This window comes from Onychostruthus taczanowskii, unplaced genomic scaffold (assembly GCF_017590055.1).
Source record: "Onychostruthus taczanowskii isolate IOZ18803 unplaced genomic scaffold, ASM1759005v1 scaffold42, whole genome shotgun sequence".
NCBI classification, from domain to species: domain Eukaryota; kingdom Metazoa; phylum Chordata; class Aves; order Passeriformes; family Passeridae; genus Onychostruthus; species Onychostruthus taczanowskii.
Window position 1 is genome coordinate 123624 of NW_024501682.1, and position 14210 is coordinate 137833.

General features: G+C 38.8%; 1 protein-coding gene across 1 annotated transcript in view; it reads right to left on the minus strand.

The window, feature by feature from the left end:
• Positions 1-14210, minus strand: part of RPS6KC1 (ribosomal protein S6 kinase C1) — an 85448-nt gene that overhangs the window by 13184 nt on the left and 58054 nt on the right. The window contains exons 12-13 of the mRNA XM_041413600.1: positions 5025-6602; positions 4664-4753 (exon numbers count right to left, since the gene is read on the minus strand). Of these exons, the coding sequence (XP_041269534.1) occupies positions 4664-4753; positions 5025-6602 (1668 nt within the window). The remainder of the gene's footprint in view (positions 1-4663; positions 4754-5024; positions 6603-14210) is intronic.

The window sequence follows — 14210 nt, forward strand, 5'->3', positions numbered from 1 at the left end:
GGCTTTTCAAAAAAAAAAGTTACCAATTTTATTTTTTAAATTGTGACTGTCAAGAATGGAATACAATTATTACTGTATTTAAAAGTTAACAACTCTTTATATTTAAGATCACAATGTTGGCAAAACCAATACTTAAAATAACAGAAGGTGATAATTTGCATTTCCAAATTCATCTAGCTTGCTTTTCTCTCATTTAGACCAAAACATGTTGATTCACAGGTTTGTGTGTGTGTTTCTTTTTTAAACTTATTTATAGAACAGAATAATGGCCCCCCTGCTAGGCTGGCATTTGCTCAAGTTTCTGTCCATGTAAATTGAATCTGTTACTGGAATTTTCCCCCCTTCAGAATACCAAGGCACATTAACCAAGAGATAAAGAGATACATTGCTGATACTATCAGCCACCAGGCAGGTGGATAAAGCAAGGGATTTTTTGTTAGTTTTCGTGGGGATTTTTTGGACAAATATGTGATAAGAGTTCTCAGGGGGCATGGAGAGCAAAGGGCTGTTTAAACAGACGTGAATCATTCTCATCTGATCTGCTAATAACTTTGTATTCAGACATCAGCTGCTCAGTGCACTTTAAAATGTCCAGAAAACAAAATTACTATAAAGAGGAAAGTTAAAGGAAACCAAATATATAAACCTCACTATAATCACCTTAGCCATATTAACACAACAGAAATTCTCAGTTTCAAGTGCTTAATTTCTTCTTTAAAAGCAAATAGGTCATTCTTAGCCAAACCTCCCACAGTTTTACTTGAAGTGGTGTTGAGTTTATATGGTATGATTTATAATCCAGTGTTTCCCTTGTAAATTAGAGAAACAACGTTTGACTTATCATAGGTGAACAGCAAAGATTTAGTTTGGGCACTAATCAAAGTATAGCACAGACACTACTTTTAAGCATGTGCAAACAGCTTTGCTGGTGCCAGACCTGGTTCAAGAACTTTTGTGTTTTTTTTTTTAATTGAGCCGAACTGTACAGCAGTAACGAGTTACCCAGCCACACCAACAGATTCAACAGCACTGTAACAGACCACGAGCTTACGAGCACAATTCTTGATGTGCAAATCATTACAAATGAGCTGCATCTTCCATCTCCAGTTCTTAGGAGAAGTGAAGCAAATTAGGGGAAGCCTGTGTGACAGCAACATCCATTAATGGTACAATGCCACCTCCCGTCGGCAGCGGGGAAGTGCCACTCCTGCAACCAATGCAGCCCCGCTCGGAACTTATGTGCGATGCAAAATGACCATTGCTACTTCATATAGAACTAATTATACGGCTCACAGGGAGCGCGATGCAGCTTTTTTAACTATTCCCCTTCCTCGTCTTTTTGACACTTTTGCATTTATAATCGCTGCAGTTGCTCTGTTATTTTATATATGCACTGCATAATGTCTTTTTGACATACGCAGTCAAATTGCCTCTCCCCTTTTCATAGGACAGCAGGAGCTGAATAAGTCCCTGCACTTCACCAGGGCAGGGATCTGATCACTGTTGCTGTACCTACACTGCCTTGCTTTACCTTAATGCAAGGTTACAGTCTGGTGCACAGAAAGCCTTAAACACTAAATCGCGCAAGAAAGTTCCACACGGGTGGACCTCTATTCTCCCTTGGTCCTGCAAAGCTTCCCCTCTACTATTACTATTACACACATTACTATCCCTCACCCATCCAGCAATTAGTTTTCAATATATGAACTGTAGAATTTAGACCTTATGTTTTTCTGCAACAAATAAAACAGCTTAAGATTTAAATACATCTTCATGCACTTCACTGCAAATCACTTTATAACTTGCACTGCAGAAAAGCAACATCTGAAACCTCAACAACCAAGAAGACACCACTGTTTCAAATACATTTAAAATTTTCATGTAACTCTGCAATACAATTTCTTATCTTTTTTAAACTGAAGATATCCTGCAACATGTTTAAATTTCACATTTATCCTCCCTTTTTTCTGCCTCCAAAATTTGCTCCTCAAAAATCAATGCAGAAAAAACCTGCGGCCCTAAAGTCATCTGTTCTCAGTCTCCAACAGCAGACCCTAAAAAGCAATGTTTATTGATAGGCAACTTCCCTGTCTTGCATACTTTGGAAGAGTGCACTAAATTGTTGAACTCATGTAGAATACAAGTTATCATATCCAAATCTATTCTATCTTAAACTCTGTTAAAAGCACACAGCAAGCCAAACACAAATTTTTACAAGCCAAGTTTCACTGCATCCTTCAGCAGGAGAGAAAAGGAGAAGGAAGGCTGACTACCCAGAGGCAGGGCAACAGAGCACATAATCCTGAGAACACCAGGAAAATTCAAAACGAGACAGACTCACTTTGAATCACTTATTTTAGACACTGTGTTTTATTACAGTAAGAAATCATAAGACCTGATAAAATTTTGTGAAGATAATTGTTCACCTCTTCAAAACTATGGCATTCCCCTCAGAAAAAAAAAAAAAAAAAAAAAAAAAGGCAAAACCAAGACATGAGAAACAGTTACATTAAAAAGAAACTTAAAAAATAATTTTAAAACCTCAATACTTGTTCCTAGTCTACTGAACTGAAGGACAAATATAATTTCAAAATCCTTATTCGAAGAAGCAGTTTGAGGAGCAATGCTTTCATGATAAAGGGATTCTGGGACAGTACACTCCTCAAAATGAAAAAAAAAATTATCATCCAAATTAAGCTTTTTTTGCCTCCTGTAATATCGTAACTTAGAGAAAGCTTAGTCACGTGATTATTTCTTTTAACACTGGTCCAAAGGTCTAAAACAACATTTACCAGCAGCAGTAGCCCTAAGAAAGCTGCTGTGGACACATTACTGAATCATTCCTCAAAAAAGAATGGCACTTGACTCCAAAATATATTTTGTGCTGCTAAATTATACCAAGTATTACTCTCCTACTAAAAATTGACATGTAACAGCCGCACTAAAGTACAAGCATGTTTCACAGAGGTAACATTAAGATCAACAAATATGAAAGGCAAGAATCATGGAGCAGTACCAATTCGTTCACCTTGAATATATCTAATACTTGCATTTGCAAATCTTGACCTTCACAAAGCAAATGCAGCCTGGGGTTGGGCAGAGAGAGGAGGGCAACTTCAGCACAAAAAAGCCCGGATGGGCACCACACCTGTGCTGTGAGGTGGAAATAATGACGGTGTGGAAAACTTTATTCTTGCATTCGGGGACTTCTAAATATTATTTCAACTGCTCCCTAAACACTTAATTACTGCAGGAGTTGGCTGGTTGGGGCTTAGGGGGCAAAAAGCACCTCTCTTTTGATCCTCATTAAAGTACAGAAAAATTAAGCTTTGACTTTCACAGCTCATTAATGATGACAGGGTGGGAAAAGGCTGCACTTCCATCTTTGCTAGAACTCGACTGGGGAGCACTTTGTTTGCGGCTGCGTTAGGGAGGCAGGAAAACACCTCTCTCTAACAGGTTGTCACACATGCTGGCAACCAGGACAGCCATCTATTTAACAAACACAGTAATTGCTGGGATTCCCCAATTATCTTGTTCTTGAATAAAAGTGGCATGAAGGTAGAACGAAGGTGTTGGATTTACTTTGATAGGTGAAAAGAATTCTTTTCTGTGATATCCGCCCTTTTGACTTGCGTAGAAAAGATTTTATTTTTCATTTTTCTCAAGAAGCTGAAATTCAAAGTTTGTTGAGACCCTACCACCTTTATTCATAGAGGCAGTTCCCTGCTGCATTTCACTTGAAGAACAAAAACACAGAAGAAACACCTGATGCCAAACTAAATTCAGAACTTCCATGGCTGGTAATGCTTATTCTAAATTTTTCTAAGCATATTTGCAGACTCTGAGCTTGAGGACTACCTGCATGCCAAGTTGTAATGCCTGGCCAGACCATGCACTCAGCAGAAAGTTATGTTGGCATTTCAAACTCAGAATGAAAACATAGTAATTTCAACTCTAAACATAGTTTTTATAAGTTAACTATGAAATTTTTAAAATATGAAACTGTACGTGGAACACTTGATTTTTGGCAGTCACTGCCAAAAATCACAGACAACTATATTAGCAGAAAATAAATTGGAAAAAGGAAAAGAGGGAGGGCTCAGTTTCAAGTGCCATCCTTGCTATAAAATATTGATTTTATCACCCTCATGACTGATGAAAGCAGTTCTAAGGAAAGAGCTCTCTAAACTATTTCAAAGCCCACTGTAGCTCATCAAAAATGTCAGAGGCATCCTTGAGCCTATTAGGGTTCTATTTTTCAAACCTCTGTGGTTCTCCCCCCACTACCCATGTCCTTTACATGTATAAATTTTTGTGGTTTTAAGGGTCTTAATGCCACCTTTCCACCCACATCCCTCATTTGCTCTCCTCAAAGATGTACTCACACACAAGAAATAACTGGAAGAAAGCAGAACATTCCTAACTTTCTTAAACAAGACATTCAGTGCAATTATACATTATGGAAATGACATAGCAAACACCACCACAGTTCAACAATAAAGCAGTTATGAGCCCTGTAGCTTTTTAAGACATTAAGGACAAGAAGCAAAGAAATCTCAGATATTGCATGATCTCCAGTTACATGCTACAGAGAATACATGAGAAAATGAAAGCTGTTAATCTACTTTCCAAGTGAAACATTGTAGGTGATTGCTCTAACCTGGGGCACAGTACATTCTCTCTATGGCATCGTTGTCACAGGAATCTTCAACCTCCCTCCACCTGCTAAAATACGTTAGCTGAATGTGTCCTAAAAACAAAACGACAGGAGAAATCAAAACATTTTTCCCTTCCATTTTCTGCAGAAGTGAACTGTAATTACTCCTTTTGTAGCTAAAAACAGTATCATTAAGAATAATGGCATCATTAAGTACTAGAAGCTATTACTGGGGGTGAATTTGCTGCACTGATAATGAAGCTCTAGACAGGAAATGAAGATACTAATTACAAGATAAAACGCCTACTCAGTTAATTGGAAGCAACAGCGAATAAAAAGAAATGCATTTGCAAAAGTTCCTGACCTCTATCATTCAATAAGATGTTGTTTGGGTTCAAATCGCGGCACACAATTCCTTCTCTATGTAAAGCATCAAGGGCTACCACCATTTCAGCTGCCCATCTTTGAATACAATCCTCTGGGATATTAAACCTGGAGGTTAGCGCTAATCTTTCATCGAGGTCCTGAAAAAATTGATGTATTTCCTTCTGCCCTGCTCCTCCTATTTTGTCTTCCTTCTTTGGTGCAGTCTTTTTACTTTCACCTGCTGGTGACATAGCTGAGTCTGCCTCCTCTGTCCCGTTGTCTTCAGTTTGATTGGAAAATAGCAACACTCCTTCATTCCTTAGCACATCTGCGTCCAAGCTAACCTCTGGAGCACCTGAGAGTGGGTTGGAAACACATGAACTTTCTTCTTGGCTCGTCATGTTTAAGGAGCAGGTCCCAAGCTCTTGGAACAGAGCCTCGTCTTCTGAAGCACCTACCTCTTGGTCAGATGAAAAGAGGGTCCCAAGAGCTCCCTGTGTGACACCACTTCGCTCATTTGCTTCCTTGTGGGCAGGATCACCCACTTCTGGTGCCACATGATTTGGCTCTTGACCAAATGCTTTGCATGGCTCTGTAGAATTATTTAATTGCAAGACATCAGGTGTTTCTAACAACTTTACTTCTGACATGTCCCTATCAGATTTTGTAAATTTTGCTGGTCTTGACATGTCTGGCTCCTCTGTTTCATCAGACATGCCTGGTAAGTTTATTAGGAGATCAGGCCTTCCTTCATCAATGCTATTCACATCATCAAAAGCAGCATCCTTAAAGGAGATAACTGGCACAGAGTCATTTGAACCCCTGCTCATGGTGTCATGAGCTTTCACACCCATTTTGCTCTCCAGGGCATTTAAGCTTCTGTCATGATCTGGGGCAGAAAACAATGGCTTTAAAGGTTCTGACTTCAGGTTATACAATTTTTCTCCAAACTCAAGCCCCAGGAGCTCACTAGTGCTATCTTTGCTGTCTATCCTGAAGAGCTCCATGGGGCTGTTCTTGGATCTAGTTAACGAGTCCCGTATCCTAGTAGGGCTGGCTATTTCTGACTCGGCATTGTCGATGAACAGCTTTCGTTCCTGAGGTGCAATCTGGGAGGTGAAGCTGTCACTGCCAACAATACTGCACCTCTGCAAGGAACCCCTCTCTTTGGTATGCAGCCCTTCACTCTCTGCTTTTGCCACTGGTTCCTCATTTAGGGAGCCAGAGTCAATTTTTTCCTGCCCGTATTCATTGCACAACGTTAAATAACTAGTGGTGCACTCTTCTTCTGAGCTGGATGCCGAGTCCATCCACTTGGAACTCTCCTGACCATCTTCCTGGTTGCTGCTGTCATCCTGAGAGCTTGGTGTCAGGCTGCTCCTCAGTGGGACCACCTTCAGCATGCTCTCCCCACAGCTTTCTCGGGAATCAGTGCTGCTACCAGTTTCTTTAGGAGTTGGTGTTGGTTGCTCCAGGTAAATTTTAGTTGAACTGGAAGTTCTGGATTCAGGAATTTCAAAGCTCTCTTCAGGACTCCTGTTTAGGAACTTGCTGACATAAGACCAGAGTTTCCCTCCTGAAAAAAAAAAAAAAAAGAAAAAAGGGAGGGGATCTCTTAATTTCACTCAAAATAGAATTTTTTTTTTATGAAACAGAAAAATATCCTCACTGTCACTATATGCTTATGTCCACGGAGTTATTTGGATCCGCTATCCCAGCAGGAAGTAATTACAGGGACCACAACTTGCTTTTCACATAGATTTGTATTATTACATAAAGAGCTGCCTCTGAGATTAAGCTGCTGCTTTTTTGTTTTTAAACTTCACTAAAGTATAATTTCAGAGTGTGTCTCAAGTTGCAAAGTGGTCACTATGCTCCACCTGCTGCCTCAAAAGAAGCAAAAACTAGGGAAAACCAAATTGTTTAGTGCCCATCACTACCTCTGCCTACAGTGAATAATTCTGTACCACAGCTCTAAACTCATCAGCAACATTCGTGGAAATGGACTGAAAACTAAACAGCAAGTTCAGTAAGGGAAATTAACATATTAGCACGATATGTTAAGAGTCTGTGTCTGTCTTTGAAGAAGTCGGGGATTTTTGTTAAATATTGATATATTTCTTCCATTTACTTTAGAATTTTAAAAAAAGCTTTTTATGCTTTGCTGCACCACACAAGGATTTATCAATACTTTAAGTTACACAAGCAAACAGCTCCTTCACAGCATCTAGGAAAGTTATATGTCCAAAAATAAGTTACATTTAAAAAATACAAACCAGGACTCTTCATGTTTCCAAACGCTGCACATATTAAAAAAGCTCACAGACTTCAAAACATAATTTTAGCAAAATAAATCAGGAAGTTACTGTACCTCTTGTATGTGCCAAAGAATTTGGCTTAAAGCTAGCAAGTCTGCTTTGATAACTTAGGGAGAAATGCAATGTCAAGACATTTCAACTTAAAAGACTGTACAGAAATTCTGGAAAATGCAGGAGTTTGAACAAAATCTTTGTAAAAGAAAAAATAAGTATCCATCCCACTGGGCATCTGCAAAGTTGGTGGGTTTTTTGTTGGGTTTTTGTTACTTATTTGGATAAAACAGAGTTTTATATTTTTCCAAGATACATTCTTTAATAGTCTGGGTTTTTTTAATACTCCCTTTATCAGGCAAAATTCCTTTAAAAAGTACCATAAAAGAAGAAACTATTTATCATTGCCTAGGAACAGATCTTCTATACTCCCAGGTATTTCAAATACAACTTATCAAAGACAGAAAAACCTTGACACTTTAAAAAATTAATTTGAATAATATAATGTGAAGTTTTCCTGCCCTCCATCCCCCTGGCTAAGACAAGACTTGTTTTTCAAGGAGAAAAAAATACCTCACTGCTTGTGGTGAAAGTAAGTATATTAAAAACACTAAGAGAGAATTCTAACAGCTTGAGTCCAATGGTATAAATGCAAATTTAGGTCTGTTAATCACCCTGGTTTCTGCCCTAGGTACAAACAGAGTGAGCACCAGGTCAGGATGACCCTTGCTACCTTCTAGAATGCAGTGAGAAAGGATGCCAGGTAAACAAACAGGAGCAAAGGGAAGCAATGCTCACAGAGAGAGGAACAAGAACTGCTATACTGACCACTGTAAACATAAACATTTTAAATTCTTACCCAGAGGTGCATTCAAAATATGCACCCAAAGTGTGCCCTGCCACAGCAGTGAGGCACAGCCCCTGGTCCCCTCCCAGCAGAGCAGCAGCCACCCAGCCCAGCGAGGCAGCGCAGTGACTGACTCTGAGCCTGCCTGGGCACAAGTGACCCCAGGCCCTGTGTTGGTGACACCGAGGGCCCAGCTCCTGCCAGAGCTGCCTGATAAGCAGGATTTCAGCCCTGTGAGAAGCAGGGAGCCCCTGCAGGCTCTTCAGGTGAGGCCACTTGCTTTAAACACAATATGTGACACAGCAGCGCAGCAGGGCAAAGGCAGCCTGCCCTCGGAGCCCTGCAGCTTGCACAGCACTTCAGGATTACTGGTCTGCAGCTGATTTGGTGAAAATAAGAGTTGTCCATCCCATAATCACCAACAGTTCTTTTCTAATGTTATACTTCTACATTTATTTATATTTTTGATATGAAATGGCACGGAGATAAAAAAAAAGTGAATGAGAAAGAGAGCTAGAACATATATAATTTTTACCAATGTCTCAGAGTTATTCTCTTTTTCACACTTTTATCCATAACAATTAATTTCCTTTAAAATTTCAATTCAATTACTTCAAGTACTATAATAAAATAACTTTGTCCAGTTTATTAACTAGGCATGGAGTTATTCATGTCCATTTCACACCAAACAATAAAATCTAATTTGAGAACCATGTCCTTACGGCATTTAATAAAACACACTATTTAATAAAAAAATTATATAGTCTCCCCATCCCACCTGCATTAAGATAAATTAGTACAAGCTAAATATTTTCATCTGTGTATTACTAGTGTTTAGTCACAAATTTATTCTGAAAACACAAATCTCAGGTGTCTCAAAGCATGTTCACAGACCACAACCCATGAAGACTCACATAAGATTTTTGGAGCTTTGGGAAGTGCCTGGCACAACACCACCTCAGACTCCAGGTATGGCTTTAATGCAAGTATGAGTACCATCAGTGCTTCCTCTGAAGGAAGTTCTAAGAAAAGGTCTTTCTAACAGAGGCCTGCCTTGAGCTTTGACCCAGGAAGGCAGAGAGCTCAAAACCTTCTTCCTGTGTTCTTTTGTCACATCATTTTCCTGTGTCACCACTGGATGCCAGGTGTGCTTTTACATGTGACACCTGAACAGCTCTCACTGACCCAAATGTTTTGTACCCCTACACTAAGATAAGAAGGGGCTGGGCTGCCCACAATAGGAAGAATGCAAGAATTATCCTTGCACAACTTAAGTTTTTCACCTATTGGCAAGTCAAGCTGCTCTCAGGACAACTCCTGTCTTCTGCTCCCTCTGCCTCACTTCATGCGAGATTTCACACAGCCTCCACTGTATGTGGGCTTCTACTTGGTTTACTGCAGTTTAAGGGAGACCCAAGAAAGATTAAGGAAGGAAAAAGAGACATGTTGGGATCAATACTTCAAAAATCCACAGAAAAATCACTGGCAGATTTGAGAGGTTCAGTAGACATAAAAGTTGCAAAAGACAAAAAAGAAATCTCTTTATTTTTACAGTGTTCAGGAATTCACCACTGTCCACTTGTGAAAAAAGGGAGAACTGCAACAACTCATTTGTTTTTGCAAATCTATTATCTTAGGTTTTGAAAAAGAAGTTGTTCATTATTAATGACTTGTATTTAAAAACCACACTGGGAATGACTACTTACTGCAACTTCAACTAAAGAGTTAAACACAAGTAAACAAATCAAAACGAAACAAAAATTATGTCCAAATATGTTAACATACAAATATTTCAAGACTGGCCTCCTGGTCAAGTGGAAATACGTAAATAAATGCCATGCAATAATTGTGTTCTATAGTGAAAAACAACAATTTCATTCCTTTTTGAAAACATTCAATCCAGGGTCAAACAAAAGTGATATTTGTATCTGCGTATGTAATTATGCCTTTATGAATGACATACTAATAATCTTTCCCCCTCTCCCCATGTGTTGTGTAAGATCAAGAAAACCCATTAGCAAAGCATGCTAATATAGTATCAGGAATCTATAAAAACTAAAATTACAGAAATCAATCCAAACAAGTAAGCTTCAGTCACTGTCAAACAGTCCAACAGACTAAATAACTATAAAAGCAACAGTATTAAGATAAAGTTTGTTAGTGTTTAATGCTATTTCAGAACTATATTATTAACGTAACTAATTATTGAGTTTGTTTTCTTCTACCATGAACTGATTCTACAGCCAGCCTAGTTCAGTCTTTCTGGTTTTATAAGCACATGAAAATCATCAAGTTCCACATTCTTCTGCAGCTATTCAATGAAAAATTTCTTGTTAGCAGCGCCATACTTAACCATATTTCCAGTATTCTGGAGCTTATACCTCTGCTTCTAAAGGCAGAATCTAAAAAGTTAGTGTCCAAAATAATCAACAGGAAATTCAGCACAAAGTGACCAAGTGATGAAGCTGACTAGGAATCTTTATTATTCTTTCAAATGTTTCTGCAGCTTTTTTTTTAATAGCACTTGATGTAGGAACACCAAAAAGAAAATACAGAGACTATATAGTACATATGACAGGATAAAAAGAAACCTAGCAGATCAGCAAATTTAGTCTCCTAAACATGTTTTTGTTCCAGCTGACAAGAAAAATTCATGACCACTTGGATTTTTCCTCACCCAGTGCTCAGACACTTCTCATTTCAGCTTCACATCCTGAAAGATTGGCTGACTAAGGAGACATATTCCAAAATACATCAGTAGCTTTTGCTAGCTTGGCCCAAGAGAATATTCCCAGGGATGAAGTATTGCAATTCTCGCAGAACTGGAATGCAGCTAAGAATGCAGAAGTCACTGTATTTAGGAAACCCAAACAAAGTCAAAGTGAACAACCCAGTCTTCCAAATAACTGTAATGTGATAGGGAAGAAAAACAGAGTACTGAAAGACATATGCTTGAATTATTCTCCAAAACTGGGCCCAACTCTCTACATCACTGCATAAGGATTTGTGTATGGCCAGGACTTCCAATCCTCAAGCATGCACCTCATGAGAACTAATAGCCTTCCTTGCTGGAAAAGGAACAATTTCATGGTTTTCAAAGAATCACTGTCCTCCTTTTGAATAGAGACATGCCTACTGGTAAACTTCACTATGTTAATGCAACAGCTACCAAAAATGGGGCTTGCACAGTTCCTAGGCCAAAAGCAAAGCAGACACACAGGCACTGCCTGGCACAACAACAATATTCCACAGCATCCCAACAGCAGACACAGTGGAGCTGCAGCTCCACACAAACGGGAAGCTGCCCTCCTGCCTATCTCTAACACATCAGTAGTTACAAGCACCAGAGTCATGTATCTGCAGTCCTGTATTTCCAGTGCTCTGGTGAATCTCTGCTGCAAGATTTGCTGGTTTAGGCAAAGCTCCAGTGCACTTGGAGCAAAAGCTACTATTCCAAATCAGCCTCCTGAAAAAGTCACTTGCCAAGGAGCATATCACCTTCCCTACATTTTCTGATTGCTGTCAAATATTTACAGCTAGCATTATCTCCTCTCCTAAAAACAAATCCCCAGCTTTGCAAGCCAGAGCGCTACCATGGTGTTGTCTATCAATTGCTGCGTGCAGCAAGCCTCTTCAGCAGGAAGTTTCTTGAGTGCTCTCCAGATTGATAGGAACTCCAGCTTGCTTATGCTTAAAGAGATTTGACAGCTTCTAACAGCCACTTAAACTTTGATGTCCCATGGAAGCCCCCCAGCCTATTTTTGAAGCATCTGTTTCTAAAATTTCTGTTGTTAGTAGTGCCAGGAAGAAGCGAGGCCTTATTAACATCAGATTGGCTCTCTCCCACACTAGAACTTGGCAAGTGCTTTCCAAAAAAGCTACAAGATAACTTTATGGACTTTTGTGCTTCAGATACATCCTTGAAGCCTCTCACTGTGGCTGGGAGAAAAATCTCTAAAAGAACCCAAGACCTCACTCACCAACTCCAGGCATGTTACACCACCATGATTTACCAAAACAACCAACCAACCAAGGTCTTCTTCTTGAGTCTGTGGTTAAGCTTGCAGAATTCCACACAAAACCCAACAGTGCTGCTCTTAATAATAGAGTTAAAATCTACTATGGATAGGAAACAGTGAGCAGCTTAGCAAACAGTTATTGTCCATTCATAGCATTAAAACCTCTGAATTTGCTACAATATGAGCCACTACCCATTTAAGTTAGTATTTTACCTTTCAAACTCACAATGATGTAGCTAACATAACTAACATCATAAATCAGCACCACTTACAAATTTGACTGGTACAATCTTATTGCTTACTAGAATTACTTGGAGTATTAATATTTAGAGCATTCAAAAGTCATTAAAAATTTCAAGAGACTATTGCATAAAAAGTACTGTCTTAGAAATTTTTATCCTTTCCCAAAATCAACTACAAGCATCTTCTCTATTCATATCTAATTTGAGATGGACAACATTTTAAGATAGGTTTGTCTATAGGGATTCCTGGTATTATTATCCTTGTAATTTAAAGAATGAGTACTTCTAATGTAAGACTGATCTGGTCAAGACCATCATCAGTGGGGTGAGGAAGACTAGTCTGCATACAATGCAGCGTAACTTTAGCCCTATTTTTATTTATTCTTTATTCACACAGAGTTAGAAGCCTTTCTCCTGAATCCCTTTCCAGCATTAGTGTCACAGCAGGGTGAGGAGCGGTGGCCATTGCCCCAGTTTGGGATTTGGAATCAGGCCCTACATCTGCAATACACTTATTGAATACATTCTCAGGCAATTTACTTATCGCTGTGTACCCCAGCTACCCCACTTTACAACAGAATATATCACTCTTCCTCTCCCTTTGCGTGTTCTGAGCTCAGACAGTAGGTTCATGAAAATGAAAGAGCTCTGATCGTGCCACGTCTCTGTTTTTCTTACTGTTATCACAATAAAATTAACACTTTCAGAAGGTTGTCTTTGTCAGCTGCTCACATTAGGCTTTCCTTAAAACTTTTGTTCTTACATCTGACCACTTCTCCCACAAAATTCCACTACTACTCCACTCATTTTTCCCTTTGTGTCAAGGAAGAACATTCTTCCTAAAGAGAAGAGCAAAACTGTAGGACTTCAGAAACTGCAGAAATATTAGGAAGACATTTTAAAGTTATGTAATTATGCTAGTCTTAAGGGCAGCTGGTATCTGACAAGGGTTGTGGGTGGGATTTTTTGTTTGGTTTGGGGCTTCTTTGGTTGTGGGTTTTTAAAAATACTTTTTCTCTGAACAAAATGTAACCGCTTATGTGGAGACTGCAGCTCAGGTGAGAATCTCCCAATTATTGTGTCTATTATTCTATATACATCTCAAAAAAAGTGCTGCACTGCACAAAGCAGCAATGAAAATTTCCAAGATCACCATCAGGCCCTACTGCAATGTGAGGCTTTTCTTCTTGCATCAGGGCTCATGGCAAAACCAAGTCACACATTGCAGAAACATTCATTCCTGTTGCAAAGCTAACTTTAGCTGGCCTCGTATGAAAAAGCCAAAATCTAAGTTATTAGGGGAAAAAAGAAATAATATGCAATGTAATAAAATTATCTTCTCTATCAGTCAGCTTAGCTTCTTCACATCATCCATTCTGTCTGAGTTATTAACATTTCTTAAAAAATAACTATTAGCAACCCCAAAATTTACATTCTGCACTCATTCTCAACAAATATGGGTAATTACATTTAGGGAATATTTAAATCCAGGTGTTAGACAAAAAAATCAAAAAGTAATTATTTTGTGCCACCTGTTCACTGTACATTTAACAGGAATTTTATAAATAGTTTGAAGACATAACTCTGTGGTTCTGCTTTGAACTCCTGTGTGATGCCACTAGCTATTTTCTTAAAAATCCAGATCAGAGCAATATTAACCAACAGGAAAATGTTCATGGTTTTTAGCAGAGCTATTAAATTCTAGTGCAAATACTTGTCATTTTAACTAGAAGATGCTAAAAAGATTTACTAGTAAAAGACTATCTC